The following is a 17345-nucleotide window of genomic DNA, read 5'->3' as shown; positions in this document are numbered from 1 at the left end:
ACACTTCTCAAACCGAGTTCTGCTCCAAAGACCACCTTCCTGAATTGTCAGCAGTGATCTAGAACCTGCAAGCTCTTCCCATGACCCCCGGGAACTCCCTGTTTCCTGTGCAGTTTGAAACCTTTGTACCCAGGAGAACTTTTCACGGATCATATTCGGTCATTTCCAACCTCCTCCTGTTAGACGCAGTGTGTTATCCTGTGATCCCTGGTAAATTCGTTGGTCATTCATTAGAGAAGATAATCGCATAGCAACAAACTGTTGCTAATAAAGCTGTTCTCACAGCTCCCTTCTCGCTCACGGGTGAATGTGTTCTTCCGACAGGGGAGACTATGTCCGATGCTGCAAGATCTGCTGTCCCCTCTGTGCCTTTGTCATCCTTGCAGCCTGTGTTGTGGCCTCTGTGGGCTTGGTGTGGATGCAAATGGCTCTCAAGGAGGATCTGGATGTCCTCAAGGAAAAATTTAGAACAAGTAAGTAGTGGTCAGGTTCTTTTCAAGTCTTGGGAAAAACTGGCCCATGCTGAATGAGGAGTTTGCCCATTCTGGTAAGCAGTTGTGCATCTTGTTCTGTACACGAGCTTAACTGTCGGCTTAACTGTAGTAACACTTACTTGCTTTTCAACTCATAAACAAACCCAGTGGTTATGTACCATCTGACAAGTAGCGTCTGAAATTATGACACTGCAGTTAACTCAATGCAAAGGGGAGCAACTGTAAACCAGAAACCTGATTATACTCAACCTACAGCCTAGCCCCAGGTACAAAGTGGCTGTTGAAATACCACAGTTTCCTTCTACCTCACAGAGCCAGCAATTAAAATGTGGAAGCATCTGTCAGGTGACTTCCTCTTTCAAAACACTGTGTAGGAACATAGGAGTGGACAACATTTCTTCTAAGAGCCACCATTTATGAAGTGTCTGCTTGTGCCAATTGACAAGTAAATTGTTCCCCAAACAGTCCTCTGACATAGGCAGAGGACTGTTTTTTGCTCTCCCCACTCCCCCGTGTGTGTGTGTGTGTGCGTGCGTGCGTGCATGCGTGCCCGCGCACACAGGCCTGTGCAGTGGTAAAGATGAGAATTACTACTTGTGTTCTTAGAAGAGGAAGCTGGCTGGGCCAAATGGTTCAATAGGTATAGACACTTGCTGGCAAACCTGAGTTCATTCTCCGAGATCCACCTGCGCTGGAAGGAGAGAACTGACTCTTGCAAGTTGTCCTCTAACTTCCACAGACATGCTGCGGCATGCACATACATACATACATACATCCGTACACACATATATACATACATAAATGTATGTTAAAAACAAACAAGCTGCCGGGCAGTGGTGGCACACACCTTTAATCCCAGCACTTGGGAGGCAGAGGCAGGCGGATTTCTGAGTTCGAGGCTAGCCTGGTCTACAGAGTGAGTTCCAGGACAGCCAGGGCTACACAGAGAAACCCTGTCTCAGAAAAACAAAACAAAACAAAACAAAACAAAAAAAAACAAGCTTAGAGAAGTTAAGTAGGTTGTTTAGCAATTAAGTGTATAGAGCTGAGATTTATACCTGGTCCTCTTGCCCTTTATGCCCAAGTCAATATCTATAGCCACTGCAGTACTGCAGTACGGTTCCAGTGCCTGTAGAAGCTTCACAAGTGACTACAGGTGGCCACAGATTCCTCTGTATCAGCTGGGGTCAGTAGTCTGAAGAGCTTAGGAGCTGTTGGAAGGGCTGGTTTTCTACATGTGTGTGTTTTGATGTTTGAGCTCAGAGCAAGAACTAATAATAGGTAGCCAGGAGGCTTCTTTCCACAGGACGATGGTTTGTGGCGTCTGCTCCAAGGAGGAAAAGTTGCAAATACCATGAAGACCACCATCTTTAAAGTTTTAGGGAGCATTTGATCCTTTGAAGTATATTGCACATTGCTGAAGAGGTGCACTGATCATAACAGTTCTGACCTTGAACCCAGCACAGCCAGTGGACAGATTTGTCTCATGAAGGGGTTTGGTTAAGAGACTTTTCTACTTACAAAATATCATATATTCTAATTACAAAGTTCAGTTTTATAAGTCCAAACTACTTTTTTTTTTTTTTCTGAAAGACATGTTTGTGTAGTGGTTTCAACCAGGTTTAACTAACAAATTTTGTTCTTTTTTAACAATAGTGTAATTTTTGGTTCTAGACTTAAAGAATTAATTTCCTAAGCTAAGGAACCAGTTTCAGTTTAGTCACAGACCTCAATGGTAATAGCACACCAGCAAACTGACCACAGGCTTCCCAGAACTGTCACTGTAAAACTGGAATTTGAGCTTTCACTTTTCCTCTTAAGCCTAGAAAATCACAACCTCCTGAGGCAGGAGGATCAGTCAGCTTTTCTTAACCTACAGCCATTCAAGCTTTGAAGGTGACAAAGGTCAGCTACTCCTCAGAGTTTATCTCTAGTGACAGTGCTTTAAAAATCTTTTAATATTCACTTTGGTTTTCTTCTGACTTTCTGGTCCAGAGTTGGGACTGAGTAAGTCCACAGTTGTTCGTCAGAATCATCCTGATGTATATGGTTGAATCAAAGTACAGTACAAAAAAGGATGTACACCCTGTAGGGTTTCTCTCTGTGTAATTCTTGTTTTTGGAACATTGCAAATATTTTTAAGCTTGTATTTTTTGTATGTAAATAATAATCATAACTTGGAAACAGTGTTGAACTGTATGTTAACACTGAGCACACCTTTCTGCCCTATGAATTCTCCATAATTAGTTGAGCTTCTTGTGACCTTGTTTTGATCACATACAGCAATTATATGTTTATACATTTTATACATTGCTCAGTTCTGCCCTCTAGCGATTCCTTCCTGCAGCTATGCTGGGCCTGTATTTACAGGATACCTTAGCTGGCCTTCCCAGGGATTTCTTTGTTGGAAAATGTAAGACATGTAGTAGGCCTGACAGACAGTTGATAAATACTTGATAAGCATTTGTTAATGCCAGTTCCTAAAAATAGTATATTCAGGAGATCCCACTCCGTCCATACACCTGGGCTGTGGGGGCCAGCTTGCTATTGAGGAAGATTTTCCTGTAGCCAGAACTGCATTTGTCATCCACCTGAATAAAGCAGGTTTGGAATTGTCAATCTGATTGTGTTGTTGGTTTTGCTTTGCCACGATAGAAATGTCAGTGGCCACTGAGATCATTCAGAGGACAAGGGCTCTTACCACCACGCCTGATGACCTAAGTTCAGTCTCTGGAGTCCATGTGGTGTGAGGAGAGCCACTCTTGTGAGTTATACTCTTATCTCTGTGTCCATGTTACAGCACACAGACACCACCAGCACCAAGCACATGCACACATAAGCGCACACACAAGAAAGAGAAAGAAAACAAAGACAAGCAAGGACTTCCCGAGGGAGGAAAGGCGGTGGTCTGACATGCTCAAGCCAGACTGCTGTGGACTGCTTGCTTACTAGTTTTGGTTTCAAAAAAAGGAAAGAACGGTTATCTTGACTAAGTGGAGTAATTTTACTACATTTAAATAATCATATTTTAAAAACTATGCTTTTACTTTAAATATATCTCAATAAGTTAATTTTTATTTCTTCTTAATCTAATAAAACAGTGGAACTTATCAGCTCAGATAAGACCACCTGCCTGCTTGACTTGAATGCCTTTTGAGAAATCAGAGCCTCTTGTTCCTCATTTCAATAATTTTTCCAAGGACCCCTGAAGAACAGGAGTGCTGGGAGCGATGCCTAAAGTGGGAAGCAGGCTTATTCATGGCTTGCTTTTTCTTTGCAGTGAGAAGTGACTTGATCCTTGAATTCAAAGACCGGCTGGCCTTCAAAATACTTTTTTAAAAATGCATTGCCTGTATGTTTGTATGTATGAGAAGATTGGGTCCCCCTGAGGTGGAGTTACAGACTCTTGTAAGCTGCCATATGGTCCTGAGAATCAAACCTGAGACATCTAGAAGAGCAGCAGTGTTCTTCACTACAAAGCCATTTCTTCAGCCCCCTTCCCTTTTTTGTAATGATGTATTTTTCTGTGTGGGTATTTGCCTCGATGTGTCTGCACTGTGTAGATGTAGTACCCCAGAGGCCTGAAGAAGGTGTCAGGTTCCCTGAGCTATAATTACAGACATGTGAGCTTGCTTGTAGAGTCTAGGAACTAAAACCCAGGTCTTCTGGAAGAAGAAGAGCACTTCTAGAAGAGTGTGCTTAACCACTGAGCCCCTGGCCTTGGAACTTAATTCAGTATTCTTTTTCCAGAAGCATGTATTTTAAAAGACTTCCACAGTCATCCAAAGCAAAATTCTATCTCCAATATTTCCTCTCTGTCAGTGATGAAGCATTAGAGAAAAGGGGAAGCATTTAAAAGAGATGGAAAGTACCAACCAGTCAGGCATCTCCTTTTCTGGTCAGCCAGGGAAAGTAGAGGTTTGATTTGATGTTTTATATAAAATGTTAGATGCTTTTGTGTGACTGTGCTACAAAGATGTATCACTGACATCTTAAGCATCCTAAAAGAGTGTTGGTCCTGTGAGCGCCTTTTTTGACTGTTTGCTCTCATTTCTCACTATAAAATTAGAACAATCACATAATTCTTTCTGAGTCTATATTTTCTTACCCACCCATGACACATGAAGATGTATTTTTGCCTTAGAAGTGCTTTGGACATTACTCATGTTATAGGAATCCTCCCTTCACCTCTAGACAGGGAACTTTAGGGTCTTTCTATACAGTGGTGTCAGGTAGAGGACTGGCACACAGTAGAGGCTCAGGAGTATGTCATTTGGTGATAATTACATCAAAATTCATTATAAATTAGGGGGGCATTGTATGAATGCAAACATAACTGTTGACATAGGTATGTTGTGTTTGAAGAGTGTATGTAGAAATTTCATTTCCTAATCATAAAGATGGAAAAAATGAGAACTAGGTAAGTTCTTTTGAGATTCAACACATTAAATTTTAAATGAATCGCTTTCCCTGGTGAAAGAACATGAATAAGTAATTGTAAGTTGTTTGTTTGCCATACTTCCATTTACGTAACAAAAGTGCCTCAGCTTGGCTTGTCTCTCCTAGAAAACCCACATCAGATAATGATTAGGATCCTCTCTTGGCTCATAGACTCCTCAGGATCCCGAGTGTCCTCAGGGCTTGCTAGCATCATGTATGTATTAGTTAATAGTTGTAACTCAGGTTATTTATGTCTCTGCCTTACTTCTTTTTCACTTCTAAGTCCTATTTATTGCATATAGACTTCAGGAAAGAGACCCTCCATGCTGATGGTGTTTGACCACCTGAGTATGGAAAGCATTCATGGGATGGCTTTTCTTTACAACCTAGCTGAAACTCTATAAGCAATTCAGTGACACAGAGCTGCATTCGTTAGAATGAGTAATGAAATGTCCTCACTGACTGAGATGGATATTTTCTGCAAACCATGTGTAAATCAAATGCTACACTAAAAGCACTCAGGAAAGCCTGTTATTTAGAATACAATCCTATGGCAGCAACTTTTGAAAAATAATGAAAGTATCTAATTTCATATTGTGAATTGTTCCGTAGTGGGCTTGCTAAAAAGTATATTGCCACCACCTTCGGTTTTTGTGAGGCCTTGTTATTGTTAAGTGTGCTTGCTTGTCTGACGTTTTTACTTTCTGAGTTTTCTTTGTTGGATTGCAGAGGAGAGTGATGTACTGAGACATGGTCGGGAGGTCAGCAAAGACCAGGTTTATTTAGTAACAAGTATTTACCAAGTGCTTAAAATGAATTCTAAGTGCAGACCATACAGAAATGGACAAAACCAAGTCATGGAGATCACATTTTAGTAAATTATTTTATAATTTACTGTATGCCAGTTTGGGGGCTCAAAACACTGTCTCTCTCTCTCTCTCTCTCTCTCTCTGTGTATGTGTGTCTGTGTGTGTGTGTGTGTGGGTGTCTGTGTGTGTGTGTGTGTGTATGTGTGTGTGTCTGTGTGTGTGTGTGTATGTGTGTGTGTATGTGTGTGTATGTGTCTGTGTGTGTGTATGTGTGTGTGTGTGTGTGTGTGTATGTGTCTGTGTGTGTGTATGTGTGTGTGTGTATGTGTATGTGTGTGTATGTGTGTGTGTGTGTGTATGTGTGTGTGTATGTGTGTGTGTGTATGTGTGTGTATGTGTGTATGTGTGTGTATGTGTGTGTATATGTGTGTGTGTATGTGTCTGTGTGTGTGTATGTGTCTGTGTGTGTGTATGTGTGTGTGTATGTGTCTGTGTGTGTGTATGTGTCTGTGTGTGTATGTGTGTGTGTGTGTGTATGTGTGTGTGTGTGTGTGTGTGTGTGTGTGTGTGTGTGTACATACAGTAACTAATCAGAACGTCTGTGACCTAAGGAGAAATGACATAGGTTTTATTCTGGAGGAACAGCCATTATCAATATTTTATTTTCCATTAAGAGAAAAAAATGCTTTCCAAAGGAGGAAGCGAGTCACCCTTGACTTCTGCCTCAGGCTTTAGATCCCTTAACTATGTAGGAATTATTTCCAGAGTCCATATGTCCCCCTGTGCCCCACCTGACACGTTTATCTTCTGCTTCATCTTGAGCTTTTGGATTGGTTAAGAAAACACTATTTGTGAAATAATCGTATTCCTCATATTAGTATTTGAATACTCCCTCTCAGTCAGCCAACTTAAAGTAGAAGAAAATAAACACTTAGAGGTAGTTTGTAATGGCACTTTGTGCATCCGTGGGATAGGAGTTGTCAGTCCAATTGACTAATCTGAAAGCTGGTCAGACATTTATCTGTCACTGTGTGCCTGGTTAAAAGTGTTAAAGATGCACATTTACGTCACAGTGCTGCCCTGCCCCACCACTTTCCTCCTTTTCAGTGTAATTAGGTAATTGTGAATTAAGTCATCACCACCCCAAAATTAATTCACTATTCATTAATCTCCTTCCCTTCTTTCCTACCTTGTGATTGCTTCCCCTACCCCCAATTTTGGGACCCGAGGGAATGTGATCTTTATTTACAATTGTTCTTATTTTGCTTTCAGTGGAGTCTAATCAGAAAAGCTCATTCCAGGAAATCCCCAAACTTAATGAGGAACTTCTCAGCAAACAAAAACAACTTGAGAAGATTGAGTCTGGGGAGCTGGGCTTAAGCAGAGTCTGGATCAACATCACAGAAATGAATAAGCAGGTAGTGGAAGTGTGACTTTATTCCTGTGTAAGCTGTGGAAATGAATTTACATTGGTTGGTGAGCATTTAGTATGAATTTATAATTCAAGTTTTGCCTTTTTAAGTTGGAGTTTACTGTGATCACATGTTAAAATAGTAAAATAGCAAACAAACAAACAAACAAAAACACACACACAAAAAATTACCATTTGCCAAGTGTTTAAAATGTTAACCCTTTCTGCACAGGGTAGAGCATTATAGAGGGAGTTATAAATAACTGAGTCAGGCAAAAATCCTCATTAGATGCAGTCACGTGTTCTTAAATGAGCTAAATGAGCCTGTTCATAAATCACCCACTCTATGGTATTTAGCTCTGGCTGCAGGAAGTAGACTAAACACCATAAGCAGCTAAAGTGAAATTTCTGAATGCAGTGGCTCACCCAGAAAGTGTTTAGTGCCTTATGATGCTTGTTCCTAGTCTTTCCTTTGGTGGGGCTGTGTTTTATTTTAGTTTTGAGACAGTTTCATTATGTAGCCCATGTTGACCTCAACACTAAGATGATAGGAGCCACCACACTTGGCTGTGTTTTATTTTATTTTATTTTGTTTTGTTTTGTTTTATGTCTCAGAGGAAGGAAGTGACAGATGATACCAACTCTATCATTTATTCTTAGGTTCTCGGTAATTAAAGAAAAGCAGATATTCATTTCTTTTGTGTACAAAGAATAGAATCAACTGTGGCCCCACATGCACACAGCAGAGGAGCAGCGTGGGCAGAGATGATGTCACAGAGATGACATCAGGTGGGAGTAGCACAGCTCTGGGAGAGTGAACGTTTCTCCTGGGCAGTCTGTGGATCGCAGTTGGCAGAACAGGGCCAACCATTCAAGGTTAAGATTGCTTTTCATGAACAGACAGACAAACATCAACTGTCTGTCTCCATTTCCTTCTTATACATTGGCATTCTAGGACTGCTCAAAGAGAAAACTGGTGCTTGGCATGCTGTAAGATGTCCTCGGACTTTGCGTATGAGCCTGGAGAAGGTCAGACTAAAACTCTTGGCAGATTAGTAGCCCCACACTTCATGAGATGCTAGATTGACTTATTAAAGCCAACCTACTGCAGAGGAGTTCTCTGCTAGCATAGACCCAGAAGGATGGATGGCGGTGAGGTAGAGCTGAATGTTGGTTCCAAAGGGAGCTTGGCAGTCTGGGTGGGTTTCTAAAGTTAGTGCTACACATCTCTAGTGCTCTATCAAGTCAGCAGTCAAAGTGAGCCAAAATAGAAATAAAAGTAAAAATAATGTTTACTATGGCTAGTGGTAATTGTCAATTCAGACGATCCTAACAGCATTTTTAAACAATTAAAAGATACTTAACCCACAAGAAAATGTATTCTGTCACTTATCAAGAACTATTCCTATTACCAAGTAAGTTGAAGTTAATTCAGGCTGGGGAAAAGGCCATCTGGTTGAGAAAGTTAAAATCCAACTTTTCCTTAAATCTTTGTAGTACATGAATCTTCATTTACACCTTGTTTTATTCATGTAACCTCTGGTACTATGCCTGTTCCCTCTTGACGGTTATAAGACACCTCCCTTTCTGTGGAGACAAATGTTTACCGAGCTGCTTTTATGGAGCTAAAGCCTTTGATTGTGCCTCAGTCCATTCCGACTGCTCTAACAGAAAGCCTTAGACTAGGTAACTTAGGAAGAATGGAATTTATTGCTTGCAGCTCTGGAGGCCCAAGACTCCAGGATCAGGATGCCATCAGATTTGGTCTCTGGAGAAAGTAGAGCCCTCTCTTATTGTGCCTGAAGGACCCCACCTTTTACTGCCACCACATTGGAGATTTTGAACATGAAACTTTTAGGGGAGCAGCAACATTCAGACTACAGTAGATTTAGAGCCAAAACGATGCAGTTCCTTACCCCAGTGATCTTACGGACAAACAGTAAATAGGAAAGTAAGCAGCTTGACGTGAAGCATGTCCATATGGCTCAGATGCTGAGGGCATATTGAAATGAACATGCAACCCAGATTGGAGTCAGCTTTCCCAGAAATGGAGTGCTAAGTCTGAAGGGGGAATGGACCAGGTGGACCCCAGAGAAAGAGAAGGTTACTCTCTAGGACAGTACAGCTGATCCTCATAATGTCATCTACTCGCTAAAATCTTCTTGTAACCTCAGAATCTGTAAGTATGAAGCTTTTTATCATCCATTGATACATGCACAGCAACAGTGGCTTTTGAGTCACCCTGCACACACTGAAAGCTGGAGCACCCTGCCTTCTTGTTCTGTTCTCCTACTGTAAACAAGTGGGGTACTGGGCTGTATCCCATGTCTCTTTTCACACTTTGTCCTCTTTGTTAGTGGTTTCACTGCTGGGGGCTTCCTTCAGGCGTCACTTTCCATGCTGCTGCTGTGGGTTCAGTCTCAGTCAGCAGTGTCGTTAAATATGTTTAACCAGGAACACGTGTAAAACAAGGTTATATATTAAATTGATGTGTTACTGAAAATGTGACCAAAGGGCTCACAGGAACCTAGCCCTCACCCCTAGAAACAGTGTTTAGCATTCACTAATCCAACGTTTGCTGTAGCTTTTCAGAAGATAACTACCTAATAACAAGAATGGAGTACCTTTGTAAGACAATGGACAAGTGAAAAGACTTGGGAAGATTGAGGAAATTTTAGTCCTTCCTTATAGCCCTCCTTGGGCCTCAAAAGAAGCCAGAGATAAAGTAAATCAACAAGCACTGTTATCAAAGTCCTGCTCTCTTCTGGGCACTTGTATGATGATCTTTTGCATATGCATCTGATTTCACCAGGAGACTGTACACTGTACACTGTACACGGCCTCAAGCTGGGGATGAAAATCTGGGAAGTGGTGATAACTGTTGTACATAAAATGTTTCCTTCCATGAAATGCACACCACTCTGTTAGCTGAAGAGCATATGTGATCTCCTTTCTCTGTGTCCTTAAGTCACAAGAAGTTGTAAGTGGTGCACCCAGTGCAGATAAGAAAATTGAGATTGCATTACATGCCTTTAATCCCAGTGCTTGGGAGGCAGAGGCAGGCAGAGCTCTGTGAGTTCAAGGCCATCCTGGTCTACAGATCAAGTTCCAGGACAGCAAGGGCTGCACAGAGAAATCCTGTCTCATAAAGCATAGCAGACAGACAAAATGAAACAAATAAAAAATAAAAAAAGAAAAAGAAAATTGAAACTCAAAGTTAAAAGAGCTTATCCAATTTGCAGCTGTGTATCAACCTAGCATTGAGGCATTTAAGTCTTGGGAGCCTGGTTTCCTTCCATTTTTATAAGAGTAAGCAGGGCCAGGTACACCTTTAATTCCAGTACTTTAGAGACAGAGGCAGGAGAATCTCTGGAGTTTAAGGCCAGCCTAATCTACATAGCAAGTTCCAGGACAGTCAGAACTGTGTAGAAAACTCCTATTCATAATAATTCATCATTTGTGATTCTCTGTTTGTGTAACTTTTTCCTTACTATTTAAAGAACATTAAGTTCAACCCTGAAGAAAAAATAGCATTTCTGCTTTTGAAGTATAAAATTTTATATTAAGCAAATAGTCTAAAGTGACTATTTCTACTTTTGCTAATTAAAAAAATCAAACTATGCATAGAAGTTATAGCTTATCTTTTGGCTAAATGTGATTTTTTTTCCTTAGTGGTTTCTGTTTGTCTCAGTTTTTAGTGTCTTCAGATTGTAAAATATGACATTTGTTGATAAGTTCTATTGTAATGCATGAATCCAGTCTCACATTCTAGAGTCTCTGTTTGAGACGAGTGACAATGGGAGAGTATCCCTTGTCTCTCCGGTCCGACTGTTCGTGTATGTGTACAGTAGTTTCCTGCACAATTTGGCTCTGCTGAAGAGGGAAGGTCTGGAGGGTAGACTGTCTGGTGGTGTAGGGGTGCATAACTGAGCTGGGACCAGTCTGTGATCCAGCTGTCTAGAGTCTAGAGTTCATACCCACAGTGTTTATGACGAGGCAAGAAGGCCTAACCTGCTTTTATTACCTCTCTAGTTTTAAGTAAAAGGCAGCTTCCAGCAGCCACCCCAGCCTTCTCTGAGACCATAATGTTCCTAAGATACTTCTGACTAGCTCTGCCATAGCCTCAAGATATCAGAGTACCTGACAGAATAGTTTCTACCCAGATCACTCAGAGCACAGTGTGTTATTATCCCTTTAGGATCCATCTGCCAGTTGTCAGTGAAAGGAGTTTATTCACTAGTGTGTATCGTGTCACATAATAGGGCATGTAGAATAATCGTAAAACTTCCCCGGGAGGAGTCCCCTCCCTTCATATTTCCACATAGCTGTCTCGTGTCAGTGATACGCTCTGCACTGCCTGTGTAGTATAAAGCTATCGTAGCTTTTAATATTATCAGCTTATGGGTTACATCAAGTGTGTATGTAAATAAATGGACACGTCCAGTATGTTTACTGAATATATCTACATATCTAGTGATAGGCATTTAGATTATTCTAGTGTTTTGCTGGTACAAATAAGAAAGACCTGTTGTGCATATTTCTTTGTGCCTGTGAGCAAGTAATCTTCAAGATAGGTTTCTATAAATGAAGTTGCTGAACAAAGGATATAAACATTTGAGGGCTATTCTTTCAAAGCAATCCTTTTCCAGTTTACATCCCCATGAACAATACATGAGAATTCCTGTCTCCTTATGATCTTTGAAGCCTCAATATTATCAAGAGCTTCTTAATGGAATGGGGAGGGGGGACACAGCCTCCCTGATATAATTGCTGCTGTAAGAGGTTTTTGGCTTTCTAAAAGTATTTTTCAGTGTGGGCTGAGTATCTCACCTTTTTGTTTTCAAATGGATAGAGTTAGAGCCCTGATGAGTGGTCTGCATGTTTGAGAACACTTAGGGTAGTGTACTCACTAAATCTCACTCCTAAACAACTGCCACTGATTAATCGGTCATACTCTGCAATGTGCTAAGAGCTGAGGTCACGTGTCCTTAATTCTTACAACATATGAATCATCTGTTGCTGGGTTACATTTAATCTCCAAATGTAGTGGCTTAATACAACAAACCTTCATTATCTCACACTTTCTGTATGCCAGAAATTGTGAAGCCACTTAGCAGAATGTTAAGCCCTAGGGTTGCCGCTAAGGTGCACAGAGAAAATGCCAAATGCCAAGATTTTACTGTGTCTCGAATTCTCTCATGCCTTTCCCAGCTTGACCTGTAGCAAGTGCCCAGAAAGTTAGGTGTTGTGAGGCCACTCATTTCAACTATTGGTTAGGCCTTTGTTCTCATCCTAAAATTTAGAATAAGAAGCAGTCTGGCACTCAGACTCTTTGAAGAGTGTTTTGAGTCACATTGCAAGATGTGTTAGAATATAAAGTTGAAGCCTGAAATCTTGTGTTACTCAGGTTCCCCCAGTCCCCATTTAAGCAGGAATCCAGCTACTTAGAAACCTACCCCTAAGTAGCAGAAAGGAAGCCACATTTTCCTTTTATTCAATTTGTTTTAATACATTCATTGCATCCTTCAGTAAGTCAGTGGGTATTTATTGAGCTCCTTCAGGGTACAGAGTAATGCTGTGGTTGAGCTATTGAGTTTGAAATATTAATCACATTATTAAACCAAAACCAAGTCCCCGAGTAGCTGAAAGTGCTGTTCAGGTTGTCAGGATGCCGTTCCTGAGGACTATATTTTGTGATGATGGGCTTTTACTTTATAATGTACATTCCCACTTGGACAGGAACAAAAGTTCAGTTAAATAACTAAGGTGTTCTATTTTACCAAAGTGAAGTTTTGAAGTGGTCGTGATCATCAGTCTTTTCCTGTTCAGCTGTCGAAGGATTGTGTGGTAGTCACTGCATCTTTTGAGTAACTGAAGGGTTTTGCACAGTGACACTGCTAGGACTAAGATAAAGAATGACATTGCAAGGTTCTGCCTCTTTGGCACCAGTTCAAATTGGGCAGAGAAATAGGGGGTTGTTGCTGCTTCCTGCCTGCATCTCAGCTCTTCCCACAGTACTGCATTTCCTCCACTCTTGTGAGCTGACAGGTACCTGACATTGTGAACTATAGAGTTTGTGAAGAAACCATATACTCTACAAATTCTGAGTTGTTTATTAATCTTTTTCAGATTTCTCTGTTGAGTTCTGCAGTAAACCACCTAAAAGCCAGTGTCAAGTCAGCCGCAGACTTACTTAGTCTGCCTAGCACTGTAGAAGGACTTCAGAAGGTAAGTGCTGCATGTGGGCACTATGGCCACCCCAGTGATAGAATTTTGGCACCTTGAGAGTTCCCTTCGAAAACCTGGTATTTGAAATCAGCTGCTTCAAAAGAGCAGTGTAGTATACCATTGTGTTCTATGGAGTACAAACTTTGGTAATTAGGCCCTTAGTTTTTAACAGGTTATTTTATGGTTCATATGGTTTTTCATTTGTCCATCTGGGTTTCAGAATTGCTCTTCTGGGACCATTGTGTTAGCAGGTGGTGGTTTATATGTTTCAGTTTTACACTTCATGACCAGTTATGGGTGAGAGTTACTTTAAACCTCTGCTTTTCTGCTTTGTTTTGTTTTGCTGCTTAAAGATGATCTAAAATAAATGCTGAAGTTAAAAATTAGGGAGCAGGTTGTGACAAGGGTACTTTTAAACACTCTGGGGTGTAAACTGAAAAAAGAATTACTTTGGAAACAATTGGGTATTATTTTCTAAAGGCGTTTGTATAAGTCCTAAACAATTACTTGTGTGTACACCATAGACCCCAGGGCTGTGTGCAAAGAGCAGTGCATAGTTTCTGTTTATTTGACCCCTGGTATGTAGATGTAGTAGACAAATCCCAGCCAGAAGGATGAGAGCAAGGAATGCCTAGAGCTGGACAGAGAGTGAAAAGAGGTGGAAGGGAAACAGGTTTCTCATTGAACAGGGGGACCATCATCTCACAACAAGAAATGAAGGAAAGGTTGTTAGGAATAAGAGCCCCTTGCATAGTGAATTTTAAATCTAGGCTTCATGGCTTAAAAGTTAGCCTGTGTTGTTTGATTCAATTATATTCCAGACTCTGTCCATAAATATCTAAATTGTTATACAACGTGAGAAATTTCTAAACCCTACACAAAAATAAAACCTGATGTTTTACAACCACAACATTGTGTGTTCTGTCCCTGTAATTTGCTACTTGTCCAGTATGGTCATCTGCTCTCAGGGTTTAAATTAGAAAGGTCGAGGCAGCTTTAATGAGACAGATACTTACCATTATTCCCAAGAATCAAGTAGGAAAAGACAGGCCTCTGTAGCTCTACAGAGGCAAACCTTAGCAGTCTTGCATTAGGAAAGGAAACTGGCTTGTTCTTGTTCTCTTTAACTCAATAAACACTTGTGGAGCTTTCTCCAGTGTGTACCAGGCACTTTGCAGTTGGTAGAAATACTAGTTTCAGACTTTCATTCTAGGATTTACATGATCTGTCAGCTGCTTCCCAAAAAAACAACCCCTAAACAAGAGCTCACTATCTTCCTGTGTCCTGACAGGCTTAGCCAGCCAGCCAGTGGGGATTCTCAAACAGTAGGTGTCTTTGAGTGTCTGTGGCTTTTTGCAACAACAAGGCTTACATAGCATAGTAGCGTAGAAACTATCCCAAATGTTCTCTCTTTGCCATCCTGCTGGACACCGCTTTTATCGCAAATGATGATGCACTTTGGAAACAGTAATTCATCTCCAAAACTTAGCTAGCTTTCATTTATGTCACATAATTTTCTAAATATTGAAAGTGTTATTATCTCCTGTTCTCCTTAAGGTCTTGTTTCAGTGTAATTTTAAAAACTTGGGTTGGAGTCTGGGGATGCACTTCTATTGGTGGAGTACTTACCTAGCATCCACAAAGCCCTAGGTTTGATTTCCAGCACCACATAAAGCCAGGTGTGGTGATACATGTCTATAATTCCCACACATGGAAGGTAGAGGCAGGAAGATAGAAGTTTAAAATCATCCTTGGGTGTATGGCAAGCTGGACTACATGAGACTTCCTCAAAACAATAAAATTACTCTGGTTAAAAATATTAATATCACCTAAATAAATAAATAAATAAGGTTACAGTGTAAATTGTCAGTATATAAATATATAAAACTGACCAAATAACATTCTTTTGGATTTTTTTTTAAGTAACTAATAGAGACTGAAGAGATGAATTGTTGGTTAAGAACACATACTGTTCTTGCTGGGGAATAGAATTTGGTTCCTGTAACTCTAGCTCCAGGAGATGCAGTGACCTCTTCTGGCTTCCACAGGCACCTGCATTCACATACACACATCCACAACATACACTCATGCATAATTTCTTAATTTTTAAAAGATGACTTCTGAGCCATGCCCTCTGTATACTTGGGTTCTTCAAGACTAATAAGAGCAAAATAAGTAGTTGCCCTTACCTAACTACACTCACTGCTGACAGAGTTCTACTGCCAGCTGGGTTTCCTAGAGCCAAAAATTACACCCACCCAATTTTGCTCAAAAGTCATCACCTAATGTTCCTGATAGTTGACAGTCAATAGCATTGACTCTGGCCGTCCGTTTGCCTGCAGAGTGGTTAACACACATAGTTTATGGGTAGGTATATTATCCATGAGTCCCAGACTTTATTATCTTTTATTTTATTTTATTTAGTATTTGACTGTTATAAATAATTTTTTAGGAAAATATCTTTTATTTTAGAAAGATTGTCGTTTTCCTTAATTGGGAAAATAGCCTAACTTATATTTATATATGGGAAAATGTTCATATAAAGAGTGAATGTTTATGATTTTTGTTGTTTTTCAGCATAAGTTACATGGAATTCATAGTTTGAATATAGTTGAAATAATTAAAATATTTATTTATATTCAGTTAGTGTTTTAATGTAAACTAAAATCACAGCATACCACTATACTGCCATTAGAATGGGCAAAATTTTTAGGTTAACAGCACCTATATTTTGAATGTATAGAGTAATATGAACTCTCTTAAACACTGCAAATGGGGCTATAAAATGACACAACCATTTTAGAAGGGCGTATGTAAGTTTTTTAGTAAGTTAGGCATAGATCTGCCATATAGTCAGCTGTTATCTATGTATTGTGGTAATGAGAAACTCTGAAGGGAGATGAGGGCACAAGACCACATAAAGATTACCCTGTGAATGCTTATAGCAGCTCTGTTGGTTCAGTATCAAATACTAAAAATAGCCTAAATATCTACTGACTGTTGAGTAAACAAGTTGATGAAACTATACCAATGGTGTGTAACATGCCAATCAGCTTAGATATAAATGAATCTCAGTTGTACTTGGTGAAAGAAGACATACTAAAAACCATCTTAGAAAGTATTGTTCCCTTTATGTAAAGCTCTAGAAAATGCAAACTGACATAGACAGAAAATGAACAAATGGTTGCCTTTGGGTCAGAAAGGGGGAAACTACAAAAAGGCATGGAGAAACTGGGGGTGGGAGCTAGTGTCTGTTGCTTCTATTATGGAAATAGTTTCACAGGCTTATTGTGCATTTTGAATACATGCATAGATTGCATGTCAGTTATGCTTAATAAAGCTCTTGAAAGGGCTGATATTCCTACATTGTTTCTATGCAGAGTGTAGCTTCCATTGGCAACACTTTAAACAGTGTCCACCTTGCTGTAGAGGTGATACAGAAGACTGTGGATGAACACAAGACAACCTTGGAGTTACTGCAGGGCAGTATGGTAAGATCTGTAAGCACTACGGACAGTCAGCATGCTCCTGTTCTCTATTTCCTGTGTTAGTCATGACACTAATTTCCCACTGAGCTGAGCAGACACTACTCTACCTGCTTTTCTTTTAAAAAAAAAAAAAAAAGCAATGTGGACTCATTGGTCTGCAGTCTGTGAGTCAAACAATTAAGGTAGATGGGATTGAAAGCAAGGTCTTTTGCAAACATGGTATTGGAGGAAATGCTCATAATACATTTTCCAAAGATGGAACAGAAGGAATAAAAAGAGATCAGAAAGGTATCTGAAAGAAAGAGACAGAAATTGAAAGCTGTCTCATTTCTCACTGCAAAGTAAACCACTCCAACAAGTTATTATTTCTCACTCTCTGAGCATCAGGGATGTGAGCAGCATTTTACACCCCAATGCTGAGAGACCATCTAAAGCCATCTAGAAGAAGAATGGTCATCTTAGGTGGTTCAACTCC

At 40.2% G+C, this 17345-nt stretch overlaps 1 protein-coding gene across 3 annotated transcripts in view; it reads left to right on the top strand.

Annotated features, from left to right (window-relative positions):
- Positions 1–17345, top strand: part of Efcab14 (EF-hand calcium binding domain 14) — a 38755-nt gene that overhangs the window by 2300 nt on the left and 19110 nt on the right. For all 3 annotated transcript variants that reach the window (XM_029476140.2, XM_021160114.3, XM_029476139.2), the window contains 4 exons: positions 325–473; positions 7016–7161; positions 13284–13382; positions 16763–16873. In XM_029476140.2, coding sequence (XP_029332000.1) covers positions 325–473; positions 7016–7161; positions 13284–13382; positions 16763–16873 — 505 coding nt within the window. The remainder of the gene's footprint in view (positions 1–324; positions 474–7015; positions 7162–13283; positions 13383–16762; positions 16874–17345) is intronic.

Source organism: Mus caroli, unplaced genomic scaffold (genome assembly GCF_978045245.1).
Source record: "Mus caroli unplaced genomic scaffold, Mus_caroli_1 scaffold_6, whole genome shotgun sequence".
Lineage (NCBI taxonomy): Eukaryota > Metazoa > Chordata > Mammalia > Rodentia > Muridae > Mus > Mus caroli.
Note: the sequence above shows the minus strand (reverse complement) of the source record. Positions and strands in the feature narration are given on the sequence as shown.